General features: G+C 37.9%; 1 protein-coding gene across 2 annotated transcripts in view; it reads left to right on the top strand.

The window, feature by feature from the left end:
* SLC39A5 (solute carrier family 39 member 5) overlaps positions 1 to 22,818 on the top strand; it is a 157,455-nt gene that overhangs the window by 79,743 nt on the left and 54,894 nt on the right. Inside the window, exons 4-5 of one of the 2 annotated variants that reach the window (XM_053708099.1) lie at positions 8,259 to 8,439; positions 11,929 to 12,109. In XM_053708099.1, coding sequence (XP_053564074.1) covers positions 8,259 to 8,439; positions 11,929 to 12,109 — 362 coding nt within the window. Of the gene's footprint in view, positions 1 to 8,255; positions 8,440 to 11,928; positions 12,110 to 22,818 lie in introns of both variants that reach the window. The other variant, XM_053708098.1, reaches the window with a different exon arrangement.

Here is a 22,818-nt window from a genome sequence, read left to right as displayed (position 1 = left end):
TTAATTGTATTTAATTGTAGTTAATTTAGGGAATTAATTTTATTGTAGTGTAGTGTTAGGTGTTATTGTAACTTAGGTTAGGTTTTATTTTACAGGTAAATTTGTCTTTATTTTAACTAGGTAGCTATTAAATAGTTAATAACTATTTAATAACTATTATACCTAGTTAAAATAAATACAAACTTGCCTGTAAAATAAAAATAAACCCTAAGATAGCTACAATGTAACTATTAGTTATATTGTAGCTATCTCAGGGTTTATTTTATAGGTAAGTATTTAGTTTTAAATAGGAATAATTTAGTTAATTGTAGTAATTGTATTTAGATTTATTTAAATTATATTTAAGTTAGGGGGGTTAGGGTTACTTAGGTTTAGGGGTTAAGAACTTTAATATAGTGGCGCCGACGTTGGGGGTGGCAGATTAGGGGTTAATAAGTGTAGGTAGGTGGCGGCGACATTGGGGGCGGCAGAGTAGGGGTTAATAAATAAAATGTAGGGTTCAGCGATGTTAGGGGCAGCAGATTAGGGGTTAATACATATAATGTAGGTGGCAGCGGTATCCGGAGCGGCAGATTAGGGGTTACTAATATAATGTAGGTGTCGACGATGTCGGGGGCGGCAGATTAGGGGTTAATAAGTGTAAGATTAGGGGTGTTTAGACTCAGGGTTCATGTTAGGGTGTTAGGTGTAGACATAACTTTTATTTTCCCATAGGAATCAATGGGGCTGCGTTAGGAGTTTTATGCTGCTTTTTTGCAGGTGTTAGTTTTTTTTTTAGCCGGCTCTCCCCCATTGATTCCTATGATTCCTATGGGGAAATTGTGCATGAGCACGTTTAGCCAGCTCACCGCTACCATAAGCAGCGCTGGTATTGAGGTGAGATGTGGAGCTAAATTTTGCTCTCCGTTCACTTTTCTGGATTTGTAAAAACCTGTGATACCAGCGCTGTTTGCAAGTGAGCGGTGAGCATAAACTGCTCGCTAGCACCGCACCCCTGTTAACGCAAAACTCGTAATCTAGGGGATAGTCTAGCACAATAGTGTATTTTCTTTTTTTTCACGTTCATGTCCCTTTCAGCATTAATGTGTCATAGTATTTAAAACTGACTTTTTTTAAACAGTCCCAGCATAGAAATGAATCCAACAAAATGAATATAGTACTGTTAATACTGCATATTACCTACATCATATAAGAAGGAGTATATTAAATTATGCCAGATAATTATGAAATAAGAACATATTCTTTGGTGATAATATTTTGTACTAATAACAGGAGTGTGATTTTCAGCCAAAAGAAAACCTCTTAAAGATAAATTAAACAGCGAATCAACAAATAATCATAAAATAGGAATGGCATTTTTAAATGTTGAACAATTCCATGTAAATCTTCTATTAATATGTTATCTTCAGATAGATTTAAATGATAGAATTTCAAATGATAGAATTTCAAATGATCAATATTTACAAAGTATCATCTGTACAATATATAATATTTTGTGATTTCTTTATCTGTACTTTTTGTTCCTAATCAGTATATGGGTAGGATAACAAACCCTCTAAATGAGAAATAAAATAACTTTTTTGTCCCTCTGAAAATGCTGTTTGCTACATTTTTCAGTAAACTTGTTAGCTTATATTTTTTATGCCAATAGATCATATCCCAAAAAAGGTACAAAGTGGAAATAAGGTTCAGAAATAAGTTTTTGGATTTTTTTAAACCTAGAAAAAGGAGCAATAATTAAATTCTGAATGTGATGCTGGTTTATATACTGGTTTATATACAAGTCAATACTTTTACTACCAACAATTATTTTTTTTTGACAACCCCAGTATTTTCCCTTGTTATAGTCACATGTCTATATTAGTCAATATATAATAAAAATGTATTATTTTTTAATGGTTATTAAAATGTGTGTATATATATATATATATATATATATATATATATATATATATATATACACACACACACACACACACATAGTTTGTCTTTATGGGCTAAATCATTCCCGCGTCTCTTTTTAAAATAGAATGAGACTCCATGGCTTTATATACAACTACAATACACTGTCATGAGCACAGCTGAGCTTGGGTGGAGTGCTTTAACCAATGGATTTTTAATACAAATCCACAAAGTTTATTTTGTCACATCTTATAAAAATAGAGTTTAAATACATCTTAAGGAGTACTGCCAATGAGAAAAAAAATAGTTACACAAAACAGGGGATATTAGTGCACATCTACTTAAAATAAAGGAAAGATTTTTAAATGCTGCAAAAAATTTTTGCAAAAATAACCTATGCTTTTATATTAAAATTGGGATCTTAGTCTAACATGTGTGTGCATGTGTATGTATGTAGTTTAATTGTTCTGATTAATGTTGCCTTTTTTCCTGTCATATATTTGAATTTGAATTCATTATATTTACACAATACATAATTGCACATTTATATTTAAATTACTATTTATTTACAGATTATTATATATGTAGCTAATAATAATATTAGTTTGTAAAAAAATTCAGATTATCTGAAAAGCATTGTGCTTTTCTAATGCTTAATATTTGATTTCTACTAAATATTTGTATTTGTTGTCACTTTTGCCTTTGTAAGTTTGTGTTGTACTTAGGTAAAATAAATGCATATTTATTTAAATTGTAATTTTGTCCATTGTGATATTAAGCATAGGATTGTTGTTTACCTTAAATGGATATGAAACTGATTTTTTTTTTCATGATTAAGGAAGAGCATGGAATATTTAATAACTTTTCAATTTATTTCTATTATCTGATTATTATTTTCTCTTTGTATCCTTTGTTGAAAAGTATACCTAGGTAGGCTTAGAAGCTGCTTATTGGTGGATGCACATATATTCCTCTTGTCACTGTCTTTCAGCTAGCTCCCAGTAGCGCATTACTGCTTCTTTTAACAAAGGATACTTAGGCCTAGATTTAGAGTTCGGCGGTAAAAGGGCTGTTAACGCTCCGCGGGTTTTTTTCTGGCCGCACCATAAATTTAACTCTGGTATCGAGAGTTCAAACAAATGCTGCGTTAGGCTCCAAAAAAGGAGAGTAGAGCATTTTTACCGCAAATGCAACTCTCGATACCAGAGTTGCTTACGGACGCGGCCGGCATCAAAAACGTGCTCGTGCACGATTCTCCCATAGGAAACAATGGGGCTGTTTGAGCTGAAAAAAAACCTAACACCTGCAAAAAAGCAGCGTTCAGCTCCTAACGCAGCCCCATTGTTTCCTATGGGGAAACACTTCCTACGTCTGCACCTAACACCCTAACATGTACCCCGAGTCTAAACACCCCTAACCTTACACTTATTAACTCCTAATCTGCCGCCCCCGCTATCGCTGACCCCTGCATTACACTTTTAACCCCTAATCTGCCGCTCCGTAAACCGCCGCCACCTACGTTATCCCTATGTACCCCTAATCTGCTGCCCTAACATCGCCGACCCCTATGTTATATTTATTAACCCCTAATCTGCCCCCCACAACGTCGCCGACACCTGCCTACACTTATTAACCCCTAATCTGCCGAGCGGACCTGAGCGCTACTATAATAAAGTTATTAACCCCTAATCCGCCTCACTAACCCTATCATAAATAGTATTAACCCCTAATCTGCCCTCCCTAACATCGCCGACACCTACCTTCAATTATTAACCCCTAATCTGCCGACCGGAGCTCACCGCTATTCTAATAAATGGATTAACCCCTAAAGCTAAGTCTAACCCTAACACTAACACCCCCCTAAGTTAAATATAATTTTTATCTAACAAAATAAATTAACTCTTATTAAATAAATGATTCCTATTTAAAGCTAAATACTTACCTGTAAAATAAATCCTAATATAGCTACAATATAAATTATAATTATATTATAGCTATTTTAGGATTAATATTTATTTTACAGGCAACTTTGTAATTATTTTAACCAGGTACAATAGCTATTAAATAGTTAAGAACTATTTAATAGTTACCTAGTTAAAATAATAACAAATTTACCTGTAAAATAAATCCTAACCTAAGATATAATTAAACCTAACACTACCCTATCAATAAAATAATTAAATAAACTACCTACAATTACCTACAATTAACCTAACACTACACTATCAATAAATTAATTAAACACAATTGCTACAAATAAATAAAATTAAATAAACTATCTAAAGTACAAAAAATAAAAAAGAACTAAGTTACAGAAAATAATAAAATATTTACAAAGATAAGAAAAATATTACAACAATTTTAAACTAATTACACCTACTCTAAGCCCCCTAATAAAATAACAAAGCCCCCCAAAATAAAAAATTCCCTACCCTATTCTAAAATACAAATATTACAAGCTCTTTTACCTTACCAGCCCTGAACAGGGCCCTTTGCGGGGCATGCCCCAAGAATTTCAGCTCTTTTGCCTGTAAAAAAAAACATACAATACCCCCCCCCCCCCAACATTACAACCCACCACCCACATACCCCTAATCTAACCCAAACCCCCCTTAAATAAACCTAACACTACCCCCCTGATGATCTTCCTACCTTGTCTTCACCATGCCAGGTTCACCGATCCGTCCTGGCTCCAAGATCTTCATCCAACCCAAGCGGGGGCTAGACATCCACTGAAGAAGTCCAGAAGAGGGTCCAAAGTCTTCCTCCTATCCGGCAAGAAGAGGACATCCGGACCGGCAAACATCTTCTCCAAGCGGCATCTTCTATCTTCTTCCATCCGATGACGACCGGCTCCATCTTGAAGACCTCCAGCGCGGATCCATCCTCTTCTTCCGACGACTAGACGACGAATGACGGTTCCTTTAAGGGACGTCATCCAAGATGGCGTCCCTCGAATTCCGATTGGCTGATAGGATTCTATCAGCCAATCGGAATTAAGGTAGGAATTTTCTGATTGGCTGATGGAATCAGCCAATCAGAATCAAGTTCAATCCGATTGGCTGATCCAATCAGCCAATCAGATTGAGCTCGCATTCTATTGGCTGATCGGAACAGCCAATAGAATGCGAGCTCAATCTGATTGGCTGATTGGATCAGCCAATCGGATTGAACTATATTCTGATTGGCTGATTCCATCAGCCAATCAGAAAATTCCTACCTTAATTCCGATTGGCTGATAGAATCCTATCAGCCAATCGGAATTCGAGGGACGCCATCTTGGATGACGTCCCTTAAAGGAACCGTCATTCGTCGTCTAGTCGTCGGAAGAAGAGGATGGATCCGCGCTGGAGGTCTTCAAGATGGAGCCGGTCGTCATCGGATGGAAGAAGATAGAAGATGCCGCTTGGAGAAGATGTTTGCCGGTCCGGATGTCCTCTTCTTGCCGGATAGGAGGAAGACTTTGGACCCTCTTCTGGACTTCTTCAGTGGATGTCTAGCCCCCGCTTGGGTTGGATGAAGATCTTGGAGCCAGGACGGATCGGTGAACCTGGCATGGTGAAGACAAGGTAGGAAGATCATCAGGGGGGTAGTGTTAGGTTTATTTAAGGGGGGTTTGGGTTAGATTAGGGGTATGTGGGTGGTGGGTTGTAATGTTGGGGGGGGGTATTGTATGTTTTTTTTTACAGGCAAAAGAGCTGAAATTCTTGGGGCATGCCCCGCAAAGGGCCCTGTTCAGGGCTGGTAAGGTAAAAGAGCTTGTAATATTTGTATTTTAGAATAGGGTAGGGAATTTTTTATTTTGGGGGGCTTTGTTATTTTATTAGGGGGCTTAGAGTAGGTGTAATTAGTTTAAAATTGTTGTAATATTTTTCTTATCTTTGTAAATATTTTATTATTTTCTGTAACTTAGTTCTTTTTTATTTTTTGTACTTTAGATAGTTTATTTAATTTTATTTATTTGTAGCAATTGTGTTTAATTAATTTATTGATAGTGTAGTGTTAGGTTAATTGTAGGTAATTGTAGGTAGTTTATTTAATTATTTTATTGATAGGGTAGTGTTAGGTTTAATTATATCTTAGGTTAGGATTTATTTTACAGGTAAATTTGTTATTATTTTAACTAGGTAACTATTAAATAGTTCTTAACTATTTAATAGCTATTGTACCTGGTTAAAATAATTACAAAGTTGCCTGTAAAATAAATATTAATCCTAAAATAGCTATAATATAATTATAAATTATATTGTAGCTATATTAGGATTTATTTTACAGGTAAGTATTTAGCTTTAAATAGGAATTATTTATTTAATAAGAGTTAATTTATTTCGTTAGATAAAAATTATATTTAACTTAGGGGGGTGTTAGTGTTAGGGTTAGACTTAGCTTTAGGGGTTAATACATTTATTAGAATAGCGGTGAGCTCCGGTCGGCAGATTAGGGGTTAATAATTGAAGGTAGGTGTCGGCGATGTTAGGGAGGGCAGATTAGGGGTTAATACTATTTATGATAGGGTTAGTGAGGCGGATTAGGGGTTAATAACTTTATTATAGTAGCGCTCAGGTCCGCTCGGCAGATTAGGGGTTAATAAGTGTAGGTAGGTGTCGGCGACGTTGTGGGGGGCAGATTAGGGGTTAATAAATATAACATAGGGGTCGGCGATGTTAGGGGTAGCAGATTAGGGGTACATAGGGATAACGTAGGTGGCGGCGATTTGCGGTCGGAAGATTAGGGGTTAATTATTTTAAGTAGCTTGCGGCGACGTTGTGGGGGGCAAGTTAGGGGTTAATAGATATAATACAGGGGTCGGCGGTGTTAGGGGCAGCAGATTAGGGGTACATAAGTATAACGTAGGTGGCGGTCGGCAGATTAGGGGTTAAAATTTTTAATCGAGTGGCGGCGATGTGGGGGGACCTCGGTTTAGGGGTACATAGGTAGTTTATGGGTGTTAGTGTACTTTAGGGTACAGTAGTTAAGAGCTTTATAAACCGGCGTTAGCCAGAAAGCTCTTAACTCCTGCTATTTTCAGGCGGCTGGAATCTTGTCGTTAGAGCTCTAACGCTCACTGCAGAAACGACTCTAAATACCGGCGTTAGGAAGATCCCATTGAAAAGATAGGCTACGCAAATGGCGTAGGGGGATCTGCGGTATGGAAAAGTCGCGGCTGTAAAGTGAGCGTTAGACCCTTTAATCACTGACTCCAAATACCAGCGGGCGCCCAAAACCAGCGTTAGGAGCCTCTAACGCTGGTTTTGACGGCTACCGCCGAACTCTAAATCTAGGCCTAAGAGAATTAAGCAAATTAGATAATATAAGTAAATTGGAAAGTTGTTTAAAATTGTATGTTCTATTTGAATCATGAAATATTTTTTTGGGTTTCATGTCCCTGTAACTATGCTTTATTAGACAATTTTTATAATTCAGATGACAAAGTTTTAGCATTTTATTTTAGTAAGGTATAAGTTCTGTTTACTTAGAAGTATAATGTATTAGTCTTCGGGGCATATGTATCAAGCTCCGAATGGAGCTTGATGCCCCGTGTTTCTGGCGAGCCTGCAGGCTCGCCAGAAACAGCAGTTATGAAGCAGCGGTCACAAAGACTGCTACTCCATAACCTGTCCGCCTGCTCTGAGCAGGCGGACAGACTTCGCCGGAAATCAACCCGATCGAGTACGATCGGGTTGATTGACACCCCCCTGCTGGCGGCCTATTGGCCGCGAGTCTGCAGGGGGCGGCGTTGCACCAGCAGCTCTTGTGAGCTGCTGGTGCAATGCTGAATACGGCGAGCGTATTGCTCGCCGTATTCAGCGAGGTCTGTCGGACCTGATCCGCACTGTTGGATCAGGTCCGACAGACCTTGATAACTAGAGGCCATAGTCTTTTGAATTATTGTTTTATTTTCGGCTTTGGGATTTCATTGGTTGATTTGAACATGTATATATGGTTTCCAATACTTATAATCTTCTTGTTGCTATCATGTGAAATGTGCTCATGGAATCCTTATGTGGGTGTCTCACTTAAATTTTTATTTACATTGAGATATCTTTTCTAATTATGGCCAAGCTTTCATCAATACTGATTATAAATTACCAGCAACTGTTAAGCATTAATTTTTCTTTTTAAATCTTATAACTTTTTAAACTTGCCAGTTTACATAGTACCTTTTTATCATCTCCCATTAAATCACTTTATTTTAAGTTAATAAGTAGTATTACATATAATTAATTTTAACTTAATTAATTTAAAGTTGAATGTTTCTTTATGAGACTTTAAAATCATAAGAAATTGTAATTGGGCTTGATTGATTAAAGTAGTTATCTCCAGTAACACATCCTTCTGTTTTCATTGAACAGCAGAGTAAGAGAGAGCACGGGCATTACTTCTTCAATACATGTTCAACCACCAGTAAAACATATTTCAGAGAATGATGGGAAAAGCAACACCATACACCAACAGCTCAGACAGTGGCCTTCACAGGACATCCTGAACCACCTGGTGCAACGTCATCTCTCTCAGTACAAACATCAACATGAAAATGTAAAGAAGTTATCATAACCACTATATGCTATAATACTGCTAAATAACATATGTCTTTATCTAAGAAACATTGGGATCTATGTTTACTCCATACACCTTAGTTTTGTATTGGTTTTCAAATGACTTTGTACAGTATAAACTAGATGTTTAGATGATATCTAAAATTATTTAGGTGGCCGAACACATTCAAAAAGACAAGATTCACAAGCATTCTATTACCATTGGTAAGAAAGATTAAAGCGACAGTAAAGTCTCTTTAAAGTGAATTTTTGATAAGGCACACAATTTTAATCAACTTTTCAATTTACTAATTTACTTTGTTATTTCAGTATCCTTTGTTGAAAAACATACCTAGATAACTTAGGAGCAGCAATGCACTACTGGTAGCTAGCTGTTGTCTGGTGGCTGCACATAAATACCTCTTGCCATCCAATGTGTTCAGCTAGCTCCCAGGAGTGTATGGCTCCTCCTTCAACAAAGAAAACCAAGTAAATGAAAAAGATTGATAAGAGACGTAAACTGAAAAGTTGTTTAAAATGTATGCATAAAATAAAAATATATAGTTTCTTGATCCTTTAAGAATGTCTGAGTTGAGAACAATGGCTTTGCTTGTCAAACTGTAGAAGAATTTTATTCAGGATGATAAAAAATTCAACAAACAAACCATAATCAGTTACAGAAAGCATCAGGGGCCTCACGCTAACAGACAGATCTACAGCTAAGTAAGCACAAAAGTCTGGGGTGAAAAAAAGAAATGCGTTAAGCTTTCCAGTCCTGAGTGGAGGTCCAGGATCAAATCCTGGAAAACAACCATGTGTTTTATTGTCCCACAACAAACTCTGAATAAGGGTTAGTTGGAGAAGCTGAACCAACAATCTTAGCATGGCATAAAGTATTAATGATAGCATCAAACTTCTTCAAACCAATTAAAACTGGAAATAGTATTATGTAGTCAGAGGAATTATAGATGGCCACAAGAGTCCAAAACACATGAATGAAGCTCTATAACCATAGAAAAGGGATAGAAGAGATGTTCGGGCCACAGTCCCAGTCCCTTGGATGAGTATCTACTGTATTTCTAGGTCCCTATCCATCTAACAGATAAATCTTGATTTTTTGGAAGGGGCAATCCAATAAAAATTTGCAATGAGTAGTAAGGTATTTTTAAATCTGCTCCCTACTCTCAATCTTGCATACTACACAGTGAGGAATCTGGGGGCAGATTTAGAGAATCCCCACAAATAAAGAAGTGACCACAGCTCGAAGTGCAGTTTCAGAGGATAGCTCAAGTGTTGCTAAATAGAAGTAAAGTGCATAGGTTTCTCACTTTTCTAATATCTGTTGCCTCACAGGGAGATTGTTGAGAGTCCTGGAAGAAATACGCCCAAGATATTATGAAGAGATGAGGGGCAACCAAATGATTATTGTGTAGAGAGTGCTATTTTTCTAGACACACGCATATGATAGGATTAGCTAGATTTAAGAGAATTCCCATGTGCGTTTCAATCCAGATAAGATCACTTAGCAACAAGTTTGCTGGAAGCAAGGCCTCCTCTATCGCTCTCACCTGGGCGGTGGTAAGGAAGCCCATGCTGATACATAAAAAAGCATTGCTGAGTCGTAGTAAACCTTTATATTCGGAAATGCTATACCGCTCCTGAAGGTAGGAAGCTGTAACATCTGCTTCGCAATTCAAAGTCAAACATACGCATATAGTGCAAAATAAAATTTAAGAGCATTTTGGCTTGTTTGTGTAGAGACACAAAGTTTGCCTCAATCTTTACTTGGGGTTCATGGGATAGCACCACAACCAAATACACTGAAATGGATAAGCAATCTGTAAGTGGTCCACATCCGGAGCAGCTAGATTAAGATAATATTCTTTTAATCTTGGTAACATTCAGTTTGCAAAAATAAAGTTCACCAAACCGATGGAAGAGAGTACATAAATAAGAGAGTGAATGTTCAGGATCCGATAAGAAAATCCTGAGGTCATCAGTGAATATGGCCTGTACAGTATCATGTAATAATAAACCAGATATATCTGGGTGGGAGTGAATGGCCACCACTAGAGGTTTAATAGCCAATAAAAACAGTATGGGTGAGAGAGGACACCCTTGACGTTTGCCATTAAACTTTGAGGAACAGAATCCCAATCCCCTCACAACTGCCAAGGGAGAACAATACGAAGTGCCCACTGCTGCGACAAAGAAAATTGTTAACCCAAAAGCCCTCATAATCTCGAACATGAACTCCCACCTCACCCAATCAAACACTTTCTCTGCAACTAGGGATAAGGTGAGATGTGGGAGTCCAAAAGAGGAGGATTCAAGAAGGCTATTAAGGAGATGACTGGTGTTGTCTGAGCCCTGCCGTCCCTTAACAAAACCAAGCTGATCAATGTAGATCATAGAAGGGAGAACAGAGCCTAAGCGTGTAGCCAGAATTTTTGCATAAAGCTTAATGTCTACATTAATAAAAGAAATATGGTGATAGTTCTCACATCTGGATCCATCCTTTCCCTCTTTCAGGATGGTTACTATAGAGGCCTCCATGAAATAACTTTTGAGCAGTCCCCTTAGAAAGGAAGTTGTTAAAAATTTGTAAAAGGATAGGCAAGCACACTGGAAAACTGTTTATAAAATGACGGTATATCCGGTCCCGGAGCCTTATGGACCTGTAATGACCAAATCGCCCTCCTGAACATCCACTAACAAAAAGGGTTGTGAAAGGAACTCCACCGCTTACTGTGACAATCATGCGAGTGAGCTACGAAACTGCTGAATGGCTTCAACAGATGCCTGAGGGTTGGAAGATGAAGAGGATAAGTCATAAAGCGAACTATAATAGTTCTCAAGTTCTCACTGATATCACTGGGAGCAGTAAGGGTGTTCCCACCCACATGGAGAGATGGAATATGTCTGTCTCCAATCCTCTTACGTAATTTTTTCACTTGTAGTCTAGAACAATTAATTTTCTACAGTAAAAAATAAAACCGTATATTGTTAACATTTTTAAGATTATGTTCCTGGCTATAAAATCTCCCAAGTTTGACATTAACAATGTTGGCTGTTCATCACCATTAACAAAATAAAGCTAGACATTCAAATTATAGCCCAGATCCCTAACCACATTAATGGCTTACCGGACTGTTTTATATAATAATTACCTGTTTTTTTATGCTAAACCTTGAACAATCCATAAAGTAAACAAAGCTTATTTTATATTTACTAATTTAGGAGATTCCTCAATGAAATTACAGGAATTGATAGAAGTGTTAATACACCAGAACATTCCAATGGTACACAATTGAAGGTTTTGTAAACTACACTATCAAAATGGCATCTATCTGTCTGCATTTAATTTATTCCCAGTAAGGAATATTCTCTAAATATTCCTGAGATTTATGCTTTTATAACAGTTAACTTTAATATCTCCTTTATTCTTGTTCTAATATACTCATCATCAGCTTTGTCTTACCCAATTCAGTGCATGAACGTGACACAGTTACTGCTCAACTTTGGCCTAGACTGGGTCTCCGAGATCACCCCTCAGCAATTTACACTGCTCTGCCCTGCAATCCTGTATCAGATTGACAGTCGTGTGTGCATCCAACACAATGATGAGCTCCAGAATACACAGTCACCTTCTCAACAGCCACTTCTTTATGGTATGTAAGAGGCAGCAAGTAGGGACATTGCAAGGTGGTATCTGAACCGTGTGCCAAACTAACAGTATTAAAGATTCATTCCAAATTATTAAAAACCCTACCCTAACACAGTTTTCATATATGTTTGAGGTGCAATAATACCTCGTATTCTTCTCAAGGGGGTCAGTTCAACAGCAACTTTTTTTCCAGCAGCTTTTCACATTATTTTCCAGTTAACCAGTTAAAAACACAATTTTCCTGTTACTAGAGCACGTATTAGCTATTCACAAGATTTTATTAGGTACAGGTCATGTGACTGTTCAGTTTGCATTTATTACAAATAACCATTGGTTTAACAAAAAGTAAAAAATATTACTCAAATCACACATTTAAGCTATGAAACTTTGATACTCAAATGCAATCATGAATAATGTATTTGGACTGTAAATGAACTGTAAACCTTATTATAAACAATGTCCCGTAACTGCATTCTTTTTTTTTATTGAGGTTTTAACAGAAAAAGCTACAGACAATATAAATCATAAACTGACAATAGTGCAAGTTACAAAGTCGGCACAAGTATAATACATGTAATAACATATATAAAAGCCATAAGTTCTGCAATCACCATAGCATCATAATATATTGAGAACCAGTTGTGTGTGTCGGCTATAAAAGACAACATTACAAAGAGAATACATTTTGAGTGCCGACTATGTCTGTATTCAATAACAAATTGAAGGCATACTTCCTATGGCCAGTAAATTCACATCAGTATAATAATGCTTACATTATGGGACCCTTACATAACCAAAACAAAACATAGAAAACATGTTGCAGAGCGGCATAAACTACATAAACCTGGAAACCTCACTTTTTCAAATTTTTATTGTTGATATAATTGACTGTGTAGTGTGTAGACCACAGAATATATTAAAAAGGGTTAAAGATAAATCTTGTACCTCCCAATTTCACAGGAAGCCGCTCGTGGGCCTCAAGACTCTAGAATAAGCTTCTAGTGGGAGGTAATTACTCAAACATATAAATCAACTAAATACCAACTAACACAGAGATCTATTTAGTGAAACCTTTATCCTCCTGAACACTGAGGCCACTCGTAGACCTCAGTTCTTAATATTACAATGAACACAGGAGGGTTGTTTAAGAAAATAATTATCTTATTAAAACATTCAAATTGTAGAATCTTACATAAATAAGATTATGCATATATGTATAAACCCCTGATGAATAGTAAAATGTATATTAAAGTTATACCTCTTAATAATGACTACGGCATATTATAGACCCTTGATATAAAATGTGTCCAAAAGGGGAACAGCAGGGGTTAAAGAGTAAGGTATCAGATATATGCGAAGAATACTGCCGCACTCAAATGCTGGTGAAAAATGTATTAAAAAACGTTTTAAAAAAAAGTTACACACAGAGGCACCAATGACACAAACATCTTACGCTTTTCACGTCTAGAAGCGGCCCTTACTCATAGATGATGTAGGTAAACACCATCTCCTCCATCTCTTATCCTAACCAAAATAATTCTTGAACTGCCTGACTCACTGCTGCAACTACAACCGATGTGACAAGCTACCCCAACCTTATGTCTCTGCACCCTAAACCTGTAGACAGAGAGCTCTCCGGAGCAGGGCCCTCTTCCTCCTGTACTAGATTTTTTAGTTTTGTTATGTTCTGTATTTTATCACAAATCCTTGTCATTGTATAGCCCTATCACTGTACCCAGCGCTACAGAATTTTACGCCACTATACAAATAAATGATAATAATCATCATCATTAATTGATTATTATGCAATTTCCATGATTATGCATTATTATAAATTATGTATTGTCATGAAACATGTGGATACATTGTTTATACCTATATAAATGGGACTATTTTGGAAGCGTTCTTTTGGACATATGTAACATTGGTGTATTATGTAATATGACAATATGTTTTTAATCTGTTCAATTTATTATTTTTTATTTTTTCACTATTTGAATAGTTCTTAGATGAGGACTGACATGTGATTGGTTGAAATGGGTTTAAATAACCTGATGGTGTTTACCTACGTCATCTATGAGTAAGCGTCGCTTCTAGGAGCGAAACGCGTAAGATTTTTGTGTCATTGTTGCCTCTGTGTTTAACTTTTTATTTTAAATGTTTTTTGAATACAATTTTTTATTTTTTTACCAGCATTTGAGAGCTGCAGTATTCCTCATATCTGTGTTTACAGCATTGGGAGATTGCTGCTTTCTGCCAGTACCTGGCCTGAGTGTATTTTGCTTTGGGTCATTTCCATGCACATGTTCTGCAGCTTTTATACTTTGTTTTCTTTGCAAAAGGGTCAGCTATCTCTGTAGTTAGCTGAGATTATCTCAATAGTACTGTTAGACAAATTGTTAATAAACATAGTTGCTAGTTTAGCATATATGGATTTTAACATGAGTATCCAATAGGATAATAATAGCATAATAATGAAATGAGCCACTCTTAGGGGTAGATTTACTATATGTTGAGCGGACATGATTCACTATAGCGTATGCTGTTGGCATTTATCATTGCACAAGCATTTCTAGTTAAATACTTGTGCATTGCCACCCCCTGCTCACTGTCAGCCAATCGGCCACTAGCAGGGGCTGTCAATCATCATGATCATATCGGAGCGGGATGATTTCAATCCACCACCTAAAAGGTAATGGACACATTAAGGAGCAGCGGTCTTATGACCGTTGCTTCTTAACTTCTGTTTCAGGCGAGCCTAAAATGATGGGCCTCCAAAACAGCATCTGCTGCTTCATATATGGAGCCCTTAAACTCAGAGTATTTAAAAAAGGGTTACTTTTTAATATTTTACCAAACTCTTAAAAGTAGGTCATTTTTGGAATGTTGGGGGAATCTCATCTCCCATTAAACGAAAAACTATTTTAAAATATGCAAAAAACTCAGGTACACAGATAATATTCTTGCAAGAAACCCATTTAAAAAGTAAAGAGGCAATAAAATGACAAGGAGGATCGTTACAAGAAGTTATTTACACCTCAGGAACACAACGCAAAAAGGAAGTAGCAATTTTATTCCACAATTCTCTGCAATATGTTATTAATAACTCAGTTATAGATAGAAAGGATAGATATTTTGGAAGTTGAAATTAATAATGAACAATATACACTATGTAACATTTATGGCCCCAATCAGGAAAATAGGATATATTGGCAGGAAGTAAGGAATACACTAATGCAATATTCAGACAGAACAACAATAATAGGCAGGGATTTTAATTTAACTCCCAACTGGGTACTGGGTAGACAATCAATGGAGGCTAAAATAGTCACCAGGGGGAAACACAAAAGACAATGTTGGCCAATAGACCAGCAATGCAGAAGAAATGGAAAAGAGAAGCCTATATTATTAAATCTTTTCAGAAAGAGTTAAAAGTGAAAGATGTGTGGCGTATTATGCACCCAAATGTTAGATAATTCACATGTCTATCTAAAACTTTAAAAATTTGTAAACAGTATTCAATGATCCAAAATAGATAATATTACTTTATCTGACCATGCGCCAATCCTTATTTCTATAAATGCCAAGACACAGAAACATAAATATTTTGTATTTCCAAGATACTTACTTAATGCTACTAAATTTATAAACTTTATTAGGGAAAATGGAGAGAATATGCTTGATTTAATGTTGAATATTTGAATAAACCTGAAATAAACCTGAAATATTTTGGAATGCAGCTAAGGCCGTTCTAAGAGGTGAAATAACATACAGGTAGATTACGAGTTGTGCGTTCGTCTTTTAACGCTGAAAAAATGTCCAGCACTCGTAAAAATTAAATTTTTTCATGGGACTTCCATAGCGCTGCCATTACAAATTTTGCGGTGAGGCTAAAAAGCTTGCGTTACACCCTATAACGACAATATCCGTACCACCATCTGGGAGCAGTAGTTATGAGTTTTACGCAACAAAACTGTTACATAAAAAACTCATAACTAAAGTGTTACAAAGTACACTAACACCCATAAACTACCTATTAACCCCTAAACCGCCACCCTTCTGCATCGCAAACACTATTTAAATATTATTAACCCCTAATCTGCTGTCCGCCCACATCGCCCCCACTATACTAAAGTTATTAACCCCTATTCTGCCGCTCCTTGACACCGCCACCACTATAATAAACCTATTAACCCCTAAACCATAAGCCCCCCACAACAAAATATACTAAATTAAACTGTTAACCCCTAAACCAAAAGCCCCTCACATTGCAATAAACTAATTTAGTAACCCCTAAACCTAACGCCCCCCTAACTTTATATTAAAATTAAAATTTCCCTATCTTAAATTAAATTAAAACTTACCTGTGAAATTAAAAAAACTAACGGCTAGATTACGAGTTTTGCGGTAAGCTGAAAAAGCAGCGTTAACAGGTCCTAACGCTGCTTTTTCACTACCGCTGCTATTACGAGTCTTGCAGGTTTAGGGGCACTGCACACTTCTTTGGCCTTACCGCAAAACAACTTACGTAAACTTTGTAAACCCTTTTTTTTTAGGGACTTCCATAGTGCTGGTATTACGAGTCTGTCCTGGGAGGCCAAAAAGTGAGCGGTACAGCCTCTACCTCCAAGATCCGTAACGCATTTTAAAGTCAGTAGTTATGAGTTTTACACTACAACGCTGTAGCATAAAACTCATAACTAAAGTGCTAAAAAGTAAACTAACAAAAATATACTACCTATTAACCCCTAAACCGAGGCCCTCCCGCATCGCAAACACTATAATAAAATTTTTAACCCCTAATCTGCCTCTCAGGACATCGCTGCCACTATAATAAACATATTAACCCCTAAACAGCCGCACTCTCACCTCACAAACACTAATTAAATATTATTAACCCCTAATCTGCCGCCCCTAACATCACCGCCACCTACATTATACTTATTAACCCCTAATCTGCCGTCCCCAACGTTGCCGCCACTATATTAAATGTATTAACCCCTAAATCTAAGTCTAACCCTAACACCCTCTAACTGAAATATAATTTAAATAAATCTAAAGAAAATTCCTATCATTAACTAAATTATTCCTATTTAAAACTAAATACTTACCTATAAAATAAACCCTAAGCTAGCTACAATATAACTAATAGTTACATTGTATCTAGCTTAGGGTTTATTTTTATTTTACAGGCAAGTTTGTATTTATTTTAACTAGGTAGAATAGTTATTAAATAGTTATTAACTATTTAATAACTACCTAGCTAAAATAAATACAAATTGACCTGTAAAATAAAACCTAACCTAAGTTACACTAACACCTAACACTACACTACAAATAAATAAATTAACTAAATTAAATACAATTAAAAAAATTAAATTAGCTAAAACACAAAAAACAAACAAACACTAAATTACAGAAAATAAAAAACAAATTACAGATCTTTAAACTAATTACACCTAATCTAATAGCCCTATCAAAATAACCCCCCCCCCCCCCACAAAAAAGAAGAAAAAAAACCTAGCCTAAACTAAACTATCAATAGCCCTTAAAAGGGCCTTTTGCGGGGCATTGCCCCAAAGTAATCAGCAATTTCTCTGTAAAAAAAAAATACAAACAACCACCCCAACAGTAAAACCCACCACCCACACAACCAAGCCCCCCAAATAAAAGCCTAACTAAAAAAACCTAAGCTCCCCATTGCCCTGAAAAGGCATTTGGATGGGCATTGCCTTTAAAAGGGCATTTAGCTCTATTGCAGCCCAAAGCCCTAACCTAAAAAAATAAACCCACCCAATACACCCTTAAAAAAACAACTTCCTTCCTTCTTTTTGGGAAATACAACACCTGGCCACCAGGAGGAGGCAGACACCCCAGCCAATGGCTTAAATATCAATCCCACTTCCCCTATCCTCCAGTCATTCTGCCGAGGGAACAAGGAAAAGTAGGAGAAACATCAGGGTATAAAAGGTGCCAGAAGAAATAATATAAAAAAAGGGAGCTGTCCATCAAAACATAAATTACGGGTGGGGTCACGGACTGCCAGGAAGGAAATGAATTTATCTGGTAAGCATAAATTATGTTTTTCTTCCATAAGGCAGGAGAGTCCACGACTTCATTCCTTACATTTGGGAAAACTATACCCAAGCTCCAGAGGACACTGAATGAATAACGTGAGGGAACAGAAAAAAAAGAGGCGGACCCTATTCTGAGGGCACCACAGCCTCCAAAACTTCAAGTTCACTAACCCCCTAAAGATCGACTTACTGTTCTGAAGACCGGACATCCATCCTCATGGAAGCAGCAGAAGTCTTCATCCAACCGGGCCGAATTCCTCAATGAAGCCGGGAGAAGTCCTCATCCAAGCCGGGTGAAGTGGTCCTTCAGACGGGCAGAAGTCTTCATCCAGACGGCATCTTCTATCTTCATCCATCCGACGCGGAGCGGGTCCATCTTCAAGACATCAGACGCGGAGCATCCTCTTCATCCGGAGTCTTCTTACTGAATGAAGGTTCCTTTAAATTACGTCATCCAAGATGGCGTCCCTTAGATTCCGATTGGCTGATAGAATTCTATCAGCCAATCGGAATTAAGGTAGAAAAAATCCTATTGGCTGATGCAATCAGCCAATAGGATTGAGCTCGCATTCTATTGGCTGATTGGAACACTGTAGTGTAGTGTTAGGTGTTAGTGTAACTTAGGTTAGGTTTTATTTTACAGGTCAATTTGTATTTATTTTTGATAGATAGTTAATAAATAGTTAATAACTATTTAATAACTATTCTACCTAGTTAAAATAAATACAAACTTGCCTGTAAAATAAAAATAAACCCTAAGCTAGATACAATCACCTAGATTTAGAGTTCTGCGTTAGCCTTAAAAAGCAGGGTCCTAACGCTGCTTTTCAAAGCCCGCTGGTATTACGAGTATGGTAGGTACAGGTGTACCGCTCACTATTCTTTCGCGACTTTTCCATACCGCAAAACCCCTTACGTCAATTGCGTATCCTATCTTTTTTTTTTTTTTTTTAAAACTTTATTTATATTCCAGGTCCAATCCTACATGGAAGTTACAGTTGACAGAAGTTACATTTTCACATTAGTTTGATACAGTTATGAAGGCGACAACATTCTTCCCATCCAAAAGGGTAGGGAAGGTCCCCTCCAGTGAGGTAGTTCCACTGCAGGAAGTAAACCTGGTTCAATTTTTCTATTTTTGAAACATAACAAAACAAAAACATAATATAAAATATACAACAATAACCATAACATAAATACCTCATACTTTACAGCAGGACGTCTCCACTCCTGAGGGGAGGGGAGGGGGGGGGGTGATGGGGTTAGGGATTGGCGGGACCCTGGCACCCCATCGCACACAATGGGAGATGAGTCTACTCAGCGCATGTGAGATCAAGGGGAGACTAATTAGGAAGGCGAGGAGAGCCATTTGCCCCTCAAGTTTTCCTCTAGTATAAACGATGAGTTCCGAAAAGGGTATAGTAATTTTTGTCTGATACGTGAGGGGACATACAGCAAATATGGTTCCCATTTATGTATGAAAGCTTTTATTCTTTTGTCAAGATCTCCCTGCACGTCCGCTTGTTCCAGTAGAGCTTGGGTATGTATTGCTTGTATTAATTTTGTAAAAGGGGGGGATCTACTGTCGGCCCAGTATTGCATGACTAGTCTCCTAGTAAGTAAAATTGTCGAGTGTAAAAATTTCTGGGACCGTGGTGCAACTTCCAAGTTATGAAGAAAGATAATATTAGAAGGGGTTAGGGTTATCTCTTGTCGCAATACTTTCTGGAGCCAGTATTTAACCCTTCCCCACAGTCCCTTCAGTCTAGGACAGTCCCATAGCATGTGAATAAGGTCTGGGGATGGGAGAGAACATTTATTACATTTGTCAACTGCCTGCGGGACCCATCTTAGTCTTAGGCTTGGGAGGACATATGCCTGGTGGACTAATTTAGTATGTGCTTCCCTTGAGTATGCTGAAAGAGTGGCCATCCTAACTTTCTGAAAGCTAGCTGTTATTTCCTGAGAAGTAACCACTATGTCTCTCATCCCTTGCCATCGGTTATGTATTGTTTGTAGGACAGGTTGTTCTAGTTGTTGCATAATCTCAGAGTAGATGCGAGTAATAGAGTGAGATCCCTGGTTTACTATGCGAAATAGTCTATCTATGCTGTTGCTTGTAGTCGTAAGCTGCTTTTCTGTTATAAGAGCCCTAATATAGTGTCTACACTGAAAATAGGCAAACCTTGTGTCCAGGGGGATAGCATGTTTTTCCCTCAAAGTCTGGAAGGGGGTGAGTTCAAGTGTAAGAGGATTGATTAACTGTGCTACAGATGTCAAGCCTACTGCTCCCCATCTCTGAAAGGCTCGGGTAGTGTAGCCAGGTATAAATTTAGGGTTCCCCTGTATTGGCAGATATTTGGTCACAGTATGATCTATTTTCCAAAAGCGACACAGTTTGTGCCAGGCCCTGATTGGATCCCTAAACAGTATATTTTGCGAAATATGGCGTGGTAAGGCCTGAAGTGTGGAGTGTGGAAGGTAAGCTAGGTTCATCGGTGCTGCACTATCCCTCTCTACCGCAGGGCTAAAGTAGTCAGATCTAGTTAGCCACCCCAAGACCAGCTTGGCTAGTGTTGCCCAGTTATACCATTGGATGTTCGGAAACATGAATCCCCCTGCTCCCAATGGCATAGACAGCTTAGACATGCTGATTCTATGTTTCTTTTGATTCCATACAAATGATGCAAAAGTGGAGGAGATGGTTTGTATGTCTTTGTTGTGTAGCAGAAGAGGAAGCATTTGCAAGGGGTACAGTATTTTTGGTAGGATTATCATTTTCAATAGGTGAATTCTACCATGAAGGGAGAGGGGGAGACCTCTCCATCCCCGTATGATATTTTGCACATTAAGTATGACCTTTGGGATGTTAAGACGGTATATGCGGGTCGGATCTACATGGATATGGATGCCTAAATATTTGAATGTGCCTGTTGTGATTTTAAGGTTTGTATTTTGAAGGGTTGCACCTTCCTCGTTTTTTAGCCAGGTCACTTCAGATTTGGTTTCATTTATTTTATACCCTGTGAAGGTGCCAAAGTTTACCATGATGTCTAATAGTCTAGGGACATCTAGAGCCGGGTTGCTAATATATAACAAGAGGTCATCTGCGAACAGGGAAATATGTATGCGTTGCCCATGAACCTGAAGGCCCGCACAGTGTTGGCGTATATAACACGCCAGCGGTTCTATGGCCAGGTCGAATAGAAGTGGGGACAATGGGCAGCCTTGTCTAGTACCTCTTTCTAAGCGAAAAGAGGGGGACAGACCGCCGTTTATGATAAGTGACGCCGAGGGCATTCGATATAGTTGTTGGATGACATCTAGGAACTGACCCGTTATGCCAAACCTAGCCAGGGAGGTATAGAGATGATCCCATTCCACCCTGTCAAATGCTTTCTCCGCATCAACAGAGAGCAAACATGCGTCTACCAGTGGTGGTTTGGAGGGGTTAGCATGGGCTTGATGGTATTGTGTTATAACTGCAAGTGTCTTACGCAAGTTGACCACTGAGGAGCGGTGTTTGACAAATCCTGTCTGGTCCGAGTGGACCAGCGAAGGGAGTACGTCTGCCAACCGGTTTGCTAAAATTTTGGTGAATAATTTATAGTCCCCATTTAATAGGGAAATCGGCCTATATGACTCCGGTAGGGTAGGGTCCCTATCTGGCTTTGGAAGAACACATATGGTGGCGTCTGTAAATCTGGGGTCTGGGATTGAGGTCCCCTCTAGGTACTCTGAGAATAATTTTGCCAAAACAGGGGCTATATTTGCTTGTAAGATTTTATAGTATTCTGCGGGAAGACCATCAGGTCCCGACGCTTTTCCTAATTTGGCGTTTTTTATGGCATTCATGACCTCCTGTATTTGTATTGGGGCATTAAGGGTGGATAATTGCTCCTGTTGTAGAGCAGGGATGTCAACTTCCTTCCAGAACTGATTCTTATGATGTTCTGAAATGTCCTGTTTAGAGAATAATTTAGTATAGTATGTTACAAATTCTCGCATAATTGAAGGGGTGTCTGTGTGTAGACCGTTTGCGGTAGCTATTGCTGGGATGTTAGCTCGGGGGGTGACAATTTTGACCATATTTGCCATAATTTTCCCGGCTTTGTTTCCGAATCTATAGAATTTACCTTGGCGGTGAATGGTGTGGATATTATCCACCATTTGAATGTGGGTGTCTCTCTCTTTTTTTAATTCGTAATAGCGCTGTCTAGTCTGGTCAGTAGGGTGGTGTAAGTAAGCGTTATATGCCTCCGATAATTCTCCCAACAATTGATTTGTCACTTTCTTGGCCAGAGTTTTGTGGTGCGATGTATAAGCTGTGACCCTCCCTCTCAATACCGCTTTTGAAGCATGCCAAAAGAGATCTATATTGCTGTGATGTTGTGTGTTATCTGTATTATACTCTATCCAGTAAGAGATCAACTGCTGGCGAAAATCTACATTGTTGTAGAGGTGTGTGGGGAATCTCCATGTTCTCTGTAAGCTTTCTGGGGGGGAAAAGTCAAGCAGGATTGAGATGGGGGCATGGTCTGAGATGGTAATGGGATGTATTTTACTCAGTGAGTTGGTAGGAGTGAGGTCTGGGGTTGTGAGAAAATAGTCAATCCTAGACAGTGTGTGGTGTGAC

Source organism: Bombina bombina, chromosome 3 (genome assembly GCF_027579735.1).
Source record: "Bombina bombina isolate aBomBom1 chromosome 3, aBomBom1.pri, whole genome shotgun sequence".
In the NCBI taxonomy this organism is placed as follows: domain Eukaryota; kingdom Metazoa; phylum Chordata; class Amphibia; order Anura; family Bombinatoridae; genus Bombina; species Bombina bombina.
Note: the sequence above shows the minus strand (reverse complement) of the source record. Positions and strands in the feature narration are given on the sequence as shown.